We start from the raw sequence: 15,322 nt of genomic DNA, 5'->3' as shown, positions 1-15,322 counted from the left end.
AAAAAAATTAGGTCCTCGGGGGGTCCTGGCGACGGCCACCCAGAACGCTGCGCCACATCACTCCGCCCCCAGATGAAACCTAGGGGTTTCGGCGGCCGAACCCGAAACTGCGATCTCCATCATTCGGCGAGGCGAACGCGACGTTGCGCACACGGGCTTGAGCCTAGACAAGCAAACCGCCTTTTTGTGTCCTCCGATCTCGAGCTAGAAGAAATGCTCTTCCCGCTCGAGAACACGGTACGGGCCTTCAAATAGAGGCTGCAGCGGCTTCCGGACGGTATCCGTCCTGACCAGAACGCAGCGCCACTTCGCCTAACGATTTTTGATCCCCTCAGCAGGTGCATTTACCTCGTAGATACTGGTGCGGAGGTTTTGGTTCTTCCCGTACCCCGGCACCATAGGCTATTTCCACAACCGTTGAAACTGGCAGGAGCAGATTCCTCCCGAATCAATGCCTACGGGTATAGGCAAGTGGACGTGAGTCTTGGCTTGCATAGGACGTTTTCGTGGCGATTCGTCCTGGCGGATGTCAGCTTCCCCATACTAGGCACAAACTTCTTGTGTCACTATGGGTTGCTGGTGGACTTGCAAAACAAGTCTCTTAAAGATCCTACGACCAACCTTAATTCGTCGGGCCAAATGGCATCTCACCCAAGTAACAATCTTTCCGTGGTTTTAGAAGACATTACTGACTCTCGTGTTCGGGCACTTCTCAGTTCAGCCAGATTACTACCGAGTGTAGTCTCTCAAAACCAGTGAAGCACAATGTGTAGCACCACATTAACACCACTGGTTCCCCGATCTTCTCGAAGAATTTGAGCAACTTGTTCAACAGGGTATCTGTAGACTTTCAAACAGCTGTTGGTCTTCCCCACTGCATATGGTCCCTAAGCCAAGCGGCGAATGGCGCCCCTGTGCGGATTATAGAAGGCTAAATGCACAGACACTGCGTGTAAAGCAGAAGGTCTCCAGTTCGGTCCTGGATGGAACCACCAGGACAACCTACGGACAAAAGCATTTGTTGGTACCATCGTAGATTCGACGATAAAGCTGCCAGATGTGCACACTCCCGTGTAAATTCGCGCCTACCACAAAAAACTAGGTCCGCGGGGGGTCCTGGCGACGGCCACCCAGATCCGCCCCATCGCGATTCTCTAAGCACTCCCCCACGGGTTTGTGTCTGCTTCTGACCAGAGCTCCTTAAACCATTTCATCTTACTTCACTAGATGACACTTGCGGGTTTTGTGGGGCTGCTTTATAGGTGCATTCTTTTTGCTCTTGATCGACTCTACCTACCGCCCTCTGAACCACTCTTCTGGCTCGGCGGCTGAACAAAGGCTAGCCAGTTCACCATTCCACTAGTATTATAGTTTGATCTTCTACTGGGGAATGAACACCTCCGTCACATGCTTTGGCGATGCATTGGGCTACATGGATGGATCTTTACGTAGAGGCGCCTGCTTTATCAGGTTAATTCAACCACTTATCCAAAGCTATGTCCATCTGCGCAAAAGCTCGGTCGGTAAGGTGGTGCTTGTTCGTCCTCTGTGCAGTTGTTTCATCGATCCCGCGAGGGAGATGTCTGCCGGACTGCGCATTATTCTGTCCTCCCAAAAGGGCACACCGACATAATCATTGAATATAAGAACAAGAAACAAACCCGCTTGGCAGCGTAACAGGATGCCGAGCGCCACGATGAGCATGCGAACGAAGAACGAGACTCTTCAACTCCAGAGGCCACTCCTGCCCGAACGCGCGTCAATCTGCCATCACGAGGTTAGTAGCACTAGCCAACTCAAGGTGCCCCCCTTCACAGGGGACGTTGTGAGTCACAACTGCTCCACCATCAGCGAAACCGGACTCCAGGAGAGGGTATTGCTGGTACCCCAGCAAACATTGCACCCTGGCTATACCCTGCAGGAAACCCTGCAGTTTTCTTGCACAAAGCTCTCCATGCTCCCATGGAAACTGCAGTCGCCTGCACTGTACGCTGCAGCCATCGCCGGCAAAACATCCGAGGAACGGCTCTTCGTATCCGCCCGAAGCCCGATGATACGCAACTCAACGCGGATACTCGACCAGATCGTTACCCACCGTTCCCATCACCGAAGACCTCCTTCATGACGCCAGTGGTTCAATTTTCACGGTTATCCACCTAGAGGAAGCCTTCATCAGATCCCGATAGCCCCGGACGACATCTCCAAGACCGCGGTAACTACGCCTTTTGGCCTTTTTGAGTTTCTTGCCATGCCGCAGGATCTGAAGAACGTCACGCAGACTATGCAGCGCACCCTGAACAATCTCCTCAGAGACCCTTACGTTCGTGCCTACCAGGACGACATCTGAGGATTTTCTGTCAGTCACAACCAGCATGAACGTCACCCAGGACAGCTCTTCAAAACACTATGTCAAGCCAAGCTGCTTAACAATTGGTGTAAGTGCTAAATCCGTCTCCCAGAGGCCTTTTTCGCCGGATTTTCTGTCAACAGCTACGGCTTTCTCCCACCACCATCGAAGACTCGTGCTATCATTGCGTTTCCGAAAACGATTGACTCATCGCACCTCAAGCGCTTCCTCGGCATAGTCAATTATTACTGGTGTTTCATCCCACACCTCGTCCAGTGCTTCTGAACTCCAGAAAGGATGCAAAACCAAACAGTTCAAGGTTAACTGGACACCGGACACCGAAGCCTCTTTCGAACGCTGCAAAGGAAGCATAGCATCCGCAACAGCCGCGGCCTTTCTGGAGCCTTCCCAGCCAGACCGATGCCTGGAACACAGCTCTCGGCGCGGTACTTGATCAGCAGCGGCCTAACGGCATCTGGGTCCCCCTAGGTTTCTTTTCAAGGAAATTATCGAAAAACCAAGCGGCGATACTCAACATACGACTGCGAGTTTTTGTCAGTCTTCATGGCCAATAAGTGCTTCCAGGGCGGAGTTTCGTCATTCACACCATCCGCTCACCTTCGCACCAGTACAACGCTCTGACAAGGCGTCGTCCAGGCCGAGTAGGCAACTGGATCTTATCAGCCAGTTCAACGCACACCAGGCGCGGAAAAAGTGGTCGCCGACGTTCCTTCACGGATTGAGACCGTCTTCATTCTCACAGCGATATCTGCGAAGAACATCAGCAAGGCCCAAATCAAGGGCATTCAGCTTCCTCATCTGCTGGTCAGTCCTCAAATTGGACAGGCTCGATCTCAACGGCCACGAGATCTACTATACGGAGCTCACCAGATACATCAAGCCATAACTGCTACCTTCCCTTCATTGCCAAGTTTTCGATACGGCACACCAGCTCTCCAACCCGAGCGGACGCGCCACCGCCAAAATGGTAGCGCAAAAATTCTTCTGGTCCAGTCTCCGCGAGGACGTCTTCCGTTTTGCCAAACAATGCGTTCCGTGGCAGCTCTCGCAACAACCGCGCCGAGCTGGGCAATTTTCGAATTGTGGACAGGCGCCCTGACCACATCCATTTAGACCTGGCCAAGATGCGACTTTGTGAGGGCAACGAGAACTGCTTCACGATCATCGACAGCTACACTCGCTGGCCTTAAGCGGTTCCAATACGCCTCCATAGTCGCTAGAGTCCTCTTCGAGCACTGGATTCCCATCCTTGGTACACCACTGGAGATCACAACGGATCAATTCGAGGGGGAGCTGATAACTAACCTTGGCATGGTCGATCGGATGCATAGAACAGTCAAGGGGGCCTCGAAGTGCACACCAGAGGCGTCTTAGCTTCGAGCACTTCCGGTCGTCCTTCTGGGTTTCCGCATCACCTTTAAGGAGGGTTTTCAAGAATCACCGGCCGAGATAATGTTCGGCACATCCGTAGAGGTTCAACGAGCCTATTCCACACGACTTCGCCTGGAAACTCCGACGGCTCTTTAACGCTATCCGTATAGCACCATCGGCTAAACACACATTACATCATCAATTCGTTTCCCAGGACTTAGCCACCCGCGAATACGTCTTCCTGCGCATCGATGCTGTCAAGAAGCCGCTGGAGCAGCCTTATATAGGGCCGAATCGGGTGGTCCGAAGTACAGTATATCTAACAGGCAGTACCCACACTAAATGGACCAGGCTTGCGAATGTTTTGGGAAAGCTTATCCATACACATCATAAGCGCTCAACATCTGGCAATATCTACATATGGTTTAGTGCCTATGATAGGTACGGATAAGCTTCCTCGATACATTCGCAAGTTCGGTCCATTGAGTGTTGGTACTACTTATTAGATGTACTGTGGTCCGAAGATTCAACGACCGAACCTTCCTCGTGGATGTTAACTCATCATCAGCAACGGCGCATCAACCGGTATCCGGTCTAGGCCTGCCTTAATAAGGAACTCCAGACATCCCGGTTTTGCGCCGAGGTCCACCAATTCCATATCCCTAAAAGCTCTCTGGCGTCCTGACCTACGCCATTGCTCCATCTTAGGCAAGGTCTGCCTCGTCTTCTTTTCTACCATAGATATTGCCCTTATAGACTTTCCGGGCTGGATCATCCTCATCCATACGGATTAAGTGACCCGGCCACCGCAACCTGTTGAGCTGGATTTTATCCACAACCAGACGGTCGTGGCATCGCTCATAGATTTTGTCGTTATGTAGGCTACGGAATCGTCCATCCTCATGTAAGGGGCCAAAAATTCGTCGGAGGATTCTTCTTTCGAACGCGGCCAAGAGTTCGCAATTCTTCCTGCTAAGAACCCAAGTCTCCGAGGAATACATGAGGACTGGCAAGATTATTGTCTTGTACGGGTGTTAACGATGTCGAGAAAATACTCTCGGCAGACCACCTCAAGCCAGCTTACATGGAACAGGCAGACCAAACACGACCTTTTTCGAAACCATCGCTTCCGTTGTCGTCACCACTTGCGACGCCCGGTCACGAGGTTGTATCAGCGTCAGTACCATGTTCATCCTCGGGTCAAGCGCCATCCATGACGCTGAACCGGCGATTCCTTCACCGCCGGGTTCGTCTCGGCTTATTCTATCTTTCATTACGACCAGGAAGAAAGTCACTTTTTCACTTCCTTCGCCCAACGGGAAGGTCATTGGGGGAAGGGAGTGACTGTGGCGGCTCGATTGTTTCCGACGTCCGCGCGGCGCTCTCGGCACAAGCAAGTGTTGACCCTGCGCGAGCTTTCCCTTCTGAGTCGGGGACCTCACTCTCTTCCGTCTTGTCCGAGAACGCGGCCACACGCGTTTTCCAACCTCGCCGAATTATTTTCGTTTGTAATAAAGGAATAGTTGAATTTGAATCCTGCGTTCTCTATAATTCGGCCCTTCATTCCCGTGGCAGGTAGTCTCTAAAGCGATCCCAATCTCAGGTCTATCATCCCTTCTAGCGTACGGGGAGTCCCCGCTAAATTCAAGTGTAGTAAGCAATTAAATTCTGATGATCCTTTCAATATACATTTAAAATTACAACACGGAAATAATAGAACGTAAACTTCGATTTCGGGTCTGATTAGGTTCCCATTCGCACTTTAATAGTTAATATTCTTGCAAATTATAACAATTCAAGTCAATTAATTTCACCAATTGCTTAGCGCATAGTCAGAATTAAAATTTGTTTTCGTGTACTTTTTTGATAAGAAGAAGACACATATTTAATTTCCCTCCAAGAAGCGTCAAATTTGGAGTTTCTTCCTACCTTCCAGCTGTAAAGCTTCAAATTCAAAATGTTTCAAACGGAGCAAGGACCTAATAAAATTCGCAACGTTGGAGGACCACACAACCTTGGTAGACCTAATCCCTTTTAGATCATTAATCTCCGCTAACCATAAATTTGAAATTCCCAGGTGACCCGGAAGATCGCACTCTACGCCGGGTTGAGAAGGAAGTTCTTATCCCGAAAATAATGCGAGAACGCGCAAAAACAGAAAAATGCGTAGATGCCGTCAAAGCGTTTGAGTCCTGCTGCAAGGACAATAATATTTTTATGGTTTTCAAATGCCGCGACCAAAATAACGCCTTGAAATCCTGCCTGGAGGAATGGTACCAAAATGAGCAGTTCCAGAACGAATGCAAAGAAATTTACCTGCAAGAGCGGTCAGAATTCAGGCGAACGGGGCTCTCGAAAAAGAAACGACAGGCAATGGAGGCCGAGAAGAAGTAGCAGGAAGTAGAGGAAAGCAAAACTTGAGAAAATGTAGATGTGATTTGTTAAGTAGAATTTTGTTTATTCTGAACATGTTTTTTTAAATCAAATCGTCTCGGGATTGTTTCAGTCACTTTAAAGGTGTGAAGGTAATTGCAGAGCTCGGAGGTTGGTGTTTCGAGGGGTGCATGAACGCTTAGAAAAAGGATGTCCTTGTCTGAAGTCTCCGCAACACGTTGCATCCCTTGGAGGTATTTTGGCTGCAAATTAACTTCGCCCTTCGAAACGACTACCACAAAACTTGCGTGATAAAACCTCATTCCTTGTTTATATACCACTGGAAACGATAGTTTATTAGTTTTTGCCTGAAAATTGGTGAAGGGTACAGAAACTTACGAAAATCTCCGCCAAATTTTGTTCCAGATTTTATCACCCAACCTTTCGATTTGAGGTGCAGGTAGGCGGCTAGTGTGTACGCGAAGTTCGGTTTGATGGTTTCGAACTTTCTAAAGGTTTCATCACGAGTGAGAGGCTTGTTTTCTTGGTCTACTATGTCTAAGGCTTCCGCGAAGAACGCTAGGAAGAAGGATTCTTCGAGGTCTAAAACTAGTATCTCTTTGAACTCGCCCCGATCAGAGGAGTTTGCGTGATCTTTGAAATTCTGTGGAGCTCCTCGTGAATGAGTGCCTTTTCCGAAGCATCCGCATTCGTAGAGGGATTGGAAGTTATTTCCGTCTGTGTCACTAACTTCAATGGAAAATCCTGTGAAAACAGCTTTCCACTTATCTTTTATGTCAGATGGGTATGGCTTTGTGTCTTTCCATTTCGGACAACGTCTCTTGGCTTTGATATTTGGTTGGAATTCCATTCCCTGGTCTCCGGCGATTCAAAACACCCGCTCTGGACACCCAGCCGTCAGTTTGACTTCGCACCAGCTGGCTCAGCTGATCAATTGACTTAAATGCTGTCACGTGAAACATCTGGGAAATATCTATTGGGTTCTGTTCGGTATTCAAATGAAATAATTTTTAAGAGCTAGTTTTAAGCAGAATAGAAGCGTTTAGTTGCGTATTATCTATTCGCTGATCTCTTTTGATTTAAACATTAAATTTCTCTGGTGGTAAAAAGTGTTTTAATATCCAAGCAAAGCTCTGAAGGCTCTTCCATTCAAATATTTCCCACCCATAATCACAACGCATGTGCAAAGTTTGTGCACACTTGAATCATCACCTATCATCTGAAAAGTCACAAGACAATTTTTCTGTCGTCGGAAAATTCGTCGTAAGGGAACATCGAAATTTTCTCCCAGATTTCATAGAGTTTTCAGCGTTTTCCTTAGAAAACAGTTGATCCTTTCGTTTCTGTCCTTTGTACGTAGCCTAAAGTAATCCAAGATGACCGACAACGTTCAGGATTTGATGTCCTCACTCCCCGAGGAAAACATTGGTGAGTTCAATCTAATTGGCAAATTTTTCATTGAGACCTTGTGATTCGCTAATTATTTGCTACTGCCTAATAGATATGATTGCGGCGACGAGTGCCTTGCAACAACAGGCCGGTGATATTCGTCAGAATAAGCCTAATTGGCAATCATACAAACAGTCCCAGATGATTTCTGAGGAGGATTATCAGTGCATATCCGCCTTGGACAGTGAAAAGAAGGCGCAGTACCTTCAGCAGAATCCATCGCAGTGCGCTAAGACGTTCCTAAGTCTGCTGTCGCACGTGTCGAAGGACCAGACTATCCAATATGTGCTGGTGATGATCGACGACATTCTCCAGGAGGACAGATCACGGGTCGATATCTTCCATGACTATGCGGCCAAACGTAAGGAGAGCGTGTGGGGACCCTTCCTGAACCTGCTTAATCGTCAAGATGGATTTGTTGTTAACATGTCGGCCCGGATCCTGGCCAAATTGGCATGCTGGGGACGCGAATTGATGCCCAAATCTGATTTGAACTTTTACTTACAGCTTCTCAAAGATCAGCTGACGATCAATGTAAGTTTTTCGGAGACGGAAATTCTCCATTTATTTCCATTTATGATATTAGCTTTTAGGTGCCTAGTGTTGATAAATTGTGTAGTAATGCATGAAGTCCGTTTTTTTGGTGGTCGCTACAGCGTGCAGTGTAATTATTGTGATCAATATGGTATGCAGGTCGTGGCAAATTGGCTTTATTAACGCTTTTCTGCTTGCAAATTTCTATAATATCAGCATGCGTCTTGTTTTTGAATCGTTTAACACATAGCTTCTAGTTCATTTGCTTTTCTTTACTAAATTCTATTCATAACCTTTAAATTTAGTGAATATACGATGCTCATAATCACGGTGGTCAGCTATGTTAGGCTAATCTTTGCCTTTTGGTGTCACGTAATCTACAATTGGCTCGCAAATTCTACATTTATCGATGTCTTAATTCCTTCAAAAACAAGAAAATCAGAACCGAAGTTATTTTATCGTTTTATCCGTCGTTTTGTTAAGAATGTGAAGTTGCACAGGTTCGCCCTCGCTGCCAATCGGAACAATAAGGGAGGAACCGTAACGCATCGGCCGCGTGCCAGGCTGTCACATGTATCGGCCATAGTTCAGTGCATCGGTGGAGGCGTGCAGTGCATTGGCGCCCGCAATGCAGCCGGTGGTTCCCGTATTCGCTGTGCCGCCAACAGTTGAAACCGCGCGAGTTCGCTCGAGGAATCTAGGACGTGATCCCCCAATGGGGTTACCGGACGAACCTGACGCTTCGCAGGCGCTTTTTTGGAGCGTTTCCCGGTTCGGTGAAGGCTTTCAATCTCGAAAAGGAGGCCCATTTGGGCTCGCCCCGGACGTCGAGGTTGAAGGAGTACTTTTGTGGCGCAGCGGGGTTAACAACATTCGAATTGCCTCACTCTCGTTGCTTCAGGACTTTAATATGGTGGGTGTGGTGGTCTCCGAGGAGCGTCCACCTTAATGGGGACCTGCGATCATATCTTGGGGTCCCTGGAGGTGTTGACCTCCGACGTCGTATATCGGGATGGTGCAATCGGCCGCAGTCTTTGAGGAGACGCATCATGCTAGAGTCGCTTAATCCTGCTCTGTTGATATCCAGCACAGACTCGGCGGGGATCCGCAGATTCTCCCCGTACACCATCTCCGCGAAGCTGGTTGTGAACTCCTCTCGATGGGCTGTACGAAGATCGAGGAGGACAAAAGGCAAGGACTGCGACCACGACGAATTTTTCCAGCATCCCATTGGACTGCGGATGGTATACAGTGGTCCTGTGACGTTTGAATCCCGGGAACTTGGCTAATCCTGACAAACAGGATACTTAAAATGCGTTCCCTAGTCCGTGATGATTACGGCTTCCATTCTTGACAGATGATCTCGGTAGATGATTGTACAGTACTGTCAGTCAGAGGCATTGCTTCAGGCCACCGCCTAAACCTGTCGATGATTGTGAGACAAAATTTGCATCCGTGCAAGTCTCGCAAAAGGCCAATAATGTCGAGGTGAATGATGTAGAAACGCTTGATCGACCGAGGGAATACGCCTACTTCCTTTTTTACCTGCATCTTGATTTAACACTTCTGGCACACGATGCACTGTCCGGCCCAAGAGTTTACGTCCCTGATTATGGACGCCACTGTTGCGCATCAGACTGAAGAAGTAGCTGTCCGACCTTAATCCACTAATAAAATATCTTGCTGCGCGTAACGCCTCGTTGGGTGAGCAGAAGTACTACGTGTCAGGGCTAGCCCTCCTCTCGGACAGTAATTCTCCTCTCGACCATCACGCCTCCCCTCCCTCTTTTCTTCTCTCATTTTATCAAAGATCCTCCCCAGACTTCCACAGAGACTAACTGCGTCAGGCCAATACTCCGGCAGTCAATCCCCACGCAGGTGTAGGTCACCTTTTCATTATATTTTACCTAGTCTAGATTAAGGCAGTCGACATCAATTAGCCTGTACAATATGAGATCTTTGTAAACATTAACTTCCTCCCTGAATTAAGGTCCCTTCTTCTACCAACTAGGCTCCACAATCTACAATTCCATCATCTTCCTCATCCCTCTCGCCTTTGGTCATTGTCCTTGCACAGGCCCAAATTGCATAAAAGATAGCCCTTTCTCAGGTTGTTATTACCAACGAGAAAGGACTGTCCACCAGTGCCTAAAAACTCGTCATTTGCTCGTTTTGCAGTAACGAGTACCGTTATCTGTTTATTTAGTTCTTCTTTTTCTTCAGCCTTTGTCCCGTTCACAAGCGGGGTCGGCTCGTCGTGATCGGCTTCGCCATTTGGCTCTATCGAATGTCTGATCTGGGTGCAATCTCGAGGCTTTCAAATCCCCATCCAGCGTATCAAGCCACCGTTGCTTAGGTCTGCCTTTTGGTCGTTTACCATCAACTTCGACGTTCAGACCAATCTTGGCAAGTGAATTCTCGTTTGCACGAATTGCGTGACCATACCATCGAAGACGCCTCTCTCGCAACTTTTCCACGATCGGTGCAACCCCATAACGATCGCGGATATCCTCATTTCGGATGTGATCTAAACGTGTAACGCCACTAGTCCAACGTAGCATCTTCGTCTCCATTACCGCAAGACGCCGTTCATTGTCTTTTATGGTCGGCCAACACTCAGAACCATAGAGAGCGACTGGACGGACGACATTGCGGTAAATTTTAGATTTGAGATGTTCGTTGATACGTCGATCACAAAGAACACCAGATGTGGAACGCCACTTCATTCAGGTTGCGTTAATGCGTGAAGCAATTTCATAACGCAGTTCTGCATTGGCTGATAGCGTTGACCCGAGGTATTTAAATCGCTCAGTTCTGGGCAGATCACTGCCGCTGACAGTGATTGTGCCTGTTTCATGGGGATCGGTCATCAAAAATTCAGTTTTGTTTAAATTCAATCTGAGACCGTGTTGCATGAGGCGATCATTCCATTCCTGAACAAGTTGCTCGAGATCATTTTTGCTATGAGATGCTAGGAAAACATCATCTGCATAAAGCAGTGTGTAGGGCGCTGGACGTTGGATATCCCGTGTGACGGTGTCCATAACAAGGACAAAGAGGAGTGGTGAGAGGGCATTTCCTTGATGAACTCCAACAGAGACACGAAGCGGTTTTGATACACCCGCCATGCTTCGAACTTTACTTTTCGGATCGTGGTAGAGCAATTGAACCCAGCGCACGAGTTCTTCTGGCACGAAGTGTTGTCGTAAAGCATACCAGATGAGTTTGTGTGGTACACGGTCAAACGCTTTCTCTAGATCCAGAAAGGCAATGTAAAGAGGGCGATGCTTCTCACGGTGTTTCTCCATGAGTAACTGCGCAGCGTGTATTGCGTCAGTAGTTCCGCAGTTCTTGACAAATCCGGCTTGATTCACGGTTTTTTCAACGATTTCGCGAATACGGTTGTCAAGAATGCGTTCAAAAATCTTCATGGTATGGGAAAGTAACCGGATCGGACGGTAATTTGAACATTCTGCTGGGCTACCTTTCTTTTTCCATATTGGAACAGTGGTACTTTCTTGCCAATCAGATGGTGTTCTTCCTCCCTGAATAACCCGGTTAAAGAATTCACTGAGCCACAGTGTTGGGTCCCAGCTCTTCGCTTTCCAGAGCTCAGATGCGATGTCGTCAGGTCCTGTTGCTTTCCCCGATTTCATTTGTTTTATTGTCTCCTCGACTTCAGTTGCGCTGACTGGTGGAACTGCTCCAAATGTCGGCAATGATTGTGGAAGTGGCGGATGAGCAAATTCTTCAGTTGAAATCTGCTCGAAGTATTCTCGCCATCTATCCGTTGCGGCTCGACGGTTGGTAAGCAAAGTACCGTTCTTGTCGTTAACACAACAGAAGTGTTCGATATCCTGTGTGCGTTCATCACGGCTTTTAGCAAGTCGATACAGATCTCTCTCGCCATCCCGAGTGTCCAGTTTATCGTAAAGATTTTTGAAATGGTTCGCTCGGGTGACAGCGACCGCTTTCTTTGCTTCCCGGTTGGCATTCTTATAAATTTGCCAATTAGCAGGCGTTTTATCGTCGAGAAATTTGTGGTAGAGGCGTTTCTTTTCACGGACCTTCATTTCAACATCATCATTCCAAAGCCAAGTATCTAGGTTGATGTACCGCTTACCCGGCTTGGTGACCCCGAGGGTTGCAGAGGCCGCTTTGTGGATCGTGTCTTTCATTTGATTCCATGATTCTTCCACATTCGTAATGGTTGGCAATCGTATGAGTGAGATCGTTTCTTCTTTCTTCTCACCAAATCGCCACCATTTAATGCACGGCGGGCCAATGCGTTCCTCACGCTGTTTTATTGGTGGCTTAATTGCGGCAATCAACGGCCGATGTTGAGGTGCAATGGTCTCATAGGGAACGACTTTGCAATCAGTGACAGTGGTAAAATGTCGGCGTCTTATGAGAATATAGTCGATTTGCGTTTTATTGTTCCCACTATAAAATGTGGGAAGATGAAACAATCGTTTGATGAACCATGTATTCATAAGTACAAGGTCATGGGTGTCTGCGAAATCGATTATACGCTCGCCACCTTCATTGCGCGCTCCGAACCTCTTTCCTCCATGGCACCTGTTATCGTCTGCCTTTTCACCCACATGGCCATTAAGGTCGCCGGCAATGATTACGTAATCGTCAGCAGGCACGTGACTGTTTATTTAGTTGTAAATTCTAAATTATTTTTAGGTTTAAGCATATGCAAAGTCAAATGAGCATTGACGGTCACCATTTTCCACTTTATGTCATGTCACCGGCTACGCCAAATATTTCTGAAGGTTGAGGTTGCCGAAGTTGGCGAAGAGGTGCTTTCTCGGGCTTTTTTTTAAGCGCGAACGTAAGGGGCTTGTGGTCCATGAACACAGTGAATGACCTGCCCTCAAGGGAGAAAGGGAAGTATTTAATAGAGAGGTACGCGGCGAGTAACGTAGGCGCTGTAGTTACGTTGAGCTGGGTTGAGTTGTTTCAAAAAGAAGCTCAACGGTTGTCAGGATTGGTTCACACGTTGGTGAAGAGCGGTGCCTACCGCTGTACCTGAGTCATCGATGAACACGATCATGGGCACATCTGGTCGAGGAAATGTCAGAAGTGTAGCATCAACAAGCTGTTTGACAGTTTCAAAATCCCTGGACGGCCTCAGTAGATCACCCAATCTCGCTTTTGTTTTGTTCCTAGACAAGTAAGCGTTGAGGATCGCTTGGTGTTGAGCGGTCTTAGGCAGGAAACGAGGATAGAAGTTTAACACGCCCAAGAACATTCGCAGATCCGTCATCGTGGTTGGCAGTTTTTGATTGCTTCAACCTTGTCAGGGTCTGTTTGAATTCCGTCAGGGGTGATCATGTGATAGAAAAATTCTTCCTGCTTTTGTAGGAATTTGCATTTTTCAACGTTTAGAACGAGGAGACGTTGAAAAATGCACGCGAGATGGTCCAAACGCTCAGATTTGGAAAAAGATGAGGATGTAGATGAAACAGAAATTTAAGTTTCGTAGGACAGAAGGGATGGAATGTCTAGGCTGCGTTGCACAAGCCAAATGTCATCCGGGTGAAGTCGAAGAGCCCAAAAGGTATGCAAATAGTCGTTTTCGGTATGTCTTCGGGAGCTACAGGGCTACTACTAATCTTCTCAAAGATGCATTCCCTATCATTGCATGTCATGGATGAGTAGAACAGGGTATCGGTCGGGAATTCTCTGAGCATTCAGAAGCCTCTAATTAGGGACCATATGGAGTGGAGATGACCAACAACTATTGGAAGGTCTACAAATACCCTGGTGATAGGGATTGAGAAGATCGGGGAAGGGGTATTGATGTGGTTCTGCACGGCTGGGAGACATTACTTTCAGTAATGATATTGCGATGTTTTCAGAGGGGTGCGCGAATACGATGGTCGGCAATGACCTCGAAAACAATGAAAACAGTGTCTTTTTTGGAGGTAGAAATTTTTCCTGACGGTTTTAAAAAAGTTGCGGGGCCTATCAAGGCTTTATTCTACACATCGACCAACAGCTCATGATGACTTGTGCTGATCATTGCCTAGTTGCCGCCGGTTGTTAGCGAAGCTGCCGCCATTACGGCGTTTGACGTGAAAGTTGCAACCGGAGCTGTTGATGTTTTCACAGAAGTTGTCGCTTTACTTGGCTTAGTGGCTGATATGCTCCTAAAGCTAAACATTGGCTTGAGTGCTGACTCCAAAACTTAAGTCGAATCGCTGGAAACTATAGAACTGACGCTGGGCGTGGACGTGGGAACAAAAATGTCGCACGTTGCGGGATAGGCTCTGCACTGCACTTGTTCCTTGCTCTGGCTGCCCACACGCTTAATAATTGTGGAAACGGCGGTGGCTCTGTGACTCGACGAGTTAAAAGCAATTAGATGACGGCTCGGCAAACCCAAGATGTATTTCTTAATTCGTCGTTACTAATAGCCGATCTGTTTGAGGTCCTTCCGTTCCCAAGCTCCAATTGGGTGAACAGCGTGTGTAGCTGCCAGACAGCTGAATCCTTGAAGCGGTCGAGTATCATTGACTTCAGATGCACGTACATGTTGCCCCCTGGGGAATTCAAGAGAAGCTCTGCAACCTCCAGGGCGAGGTGGGGATCGTGGGAAAATACGAACAAGTAATTTTTGTTTCAGTTCGAACGATGGACCTTCGCAATGAAACTAGTGTCTCTTGTGATAATACTCGATCGGCTGAATTTATATATCCAGATCGCTAAAATCTGTGGGAATCACTAAGAAGATGCTGCGACAGGCATTGTTCTCAAGTGAGTATCATCTCGTATAAGGTCCTGATTTTTTCAGACTCGAAACTTCATTTGTTTGTCTTACTTTTACTTTGGAGTCTCATCTCCTGTGAATAGTCTTTTTGGTACTCCCTCCCAAGTGTCTGAAAAAAAGTGATGGCCGTATGTCAGATATGATGCTTTTGCGTTACCATATAGCTTGTACCGGGGAGGTAATCATCTTCGCGCAATAGAAATGCGGGCTTTAGCACTTTACAAAGATATCCGGTTCACGGTTGTTTTCATGAATAATGAAAATCCGACTACCAATTGATTTGACGATTTTAAATGGCCTTAACCGTGGCAGTTGGGCCGACTTGCAATCTGAGTCGGGACGTAGGAACACGTGCAAGTTGCAGCTTAAATCTTCAAAGTAGAACGGAGTCTTCTTGTGATTGTTTGATGTTGAGGCGGGTTTTA

General features: G+C 47.5%; 3 protein-coding genes across 4 annotated transcripts in view; 2 read left to right on the top strand and 1 right to left on the bottom strand.

Moving 5' to 3' along the window:
• The first annotated feature begins 5,617 nt into the window (after positions 1-5,617).
• On the top strand, positions 5,618-6,230 carry LOC119655761 (COX assembly mitochondrial protein homolog). Its single transcript, XM_038061820.1, has 2 exons — positions 5,618-5,757; positions 5,817-6,230. Exons 1-2 carry the CDS (start codon positions 5,697-5,699, stop codon positions 6,131-6,133), a joined length of 378 nt encoding a protein of 125 aa, XP_037917748.1. The 5' UTR covers positions 5,618-5,696; the 3' UTR covers positions 6,134-6,230.
• On the bottom strand, positions 6,181-7,048 carry LOC119655753 (tRNA-splicing endonuclease subunit Sen2). The gene is made up of 2 exons (XM_038061810.1): positions 6,512-7,048; positions 6,181-6,452 (listed from the first exon to the last, which is right to left on the bottom strand). The coding sequence occupies exons 1-2, from the start codon at positions 6,981-6,983 to the stop codon at positions 6,181-6,183; spliced, it is 744 nt and encodes a 247-aa protein (XP_037917738.1). The 5' UTR covers positions 6,984-7,048.
• A 287-nt stretch (positions 7,049-7,335) lies between these two features.
• Positions 7,336-15,322, top strand: part of LOC119650689 (V-type proton ATPase subunit H) — a 32,282-nt gene continuing 24,295 nt past the window's right edge. The window contains exons 1-2 of one of the 2 annotated variants that reach the window (XM_038053658.1): positions 7,336-7,561; positions 7,635-8,116. In XM_038053658.1, coding sequence (XP_037909586.1) covers positions 7,510-7,561; positions 7,635-8,116 — 534 coding nt within the window. In that variant the 5' untranslated portion in view covers positions 7,336-7,509. The remainder of the gene's footprint in view (positions 7,562-7,634; positions 8,117-15,322) is intronic. The other variant, XM_038053668.1, reaches the window with a different exon arrangement.

This window comes from Hermetia illucens, chromosome 1 (genome assembly GCF_905115235.1).
Source record: "Hermetia illucens chromosome 1, iHerIll2.2.curated.20191125, whole genome shotgun sequence".
In the NCBI taxonomy this organism is placed as follows: Eukaryota; Metazoa; Arthropoda; class Insecta; order Diptera; family Stratiomyidae; genus Hermetia; species Hermetia illucens.
The sequence above is the reverse complement of the archived record's forward strand: the minus strand, read 5'-3'. Positions and strand labels throughout refer to the sequence as shown.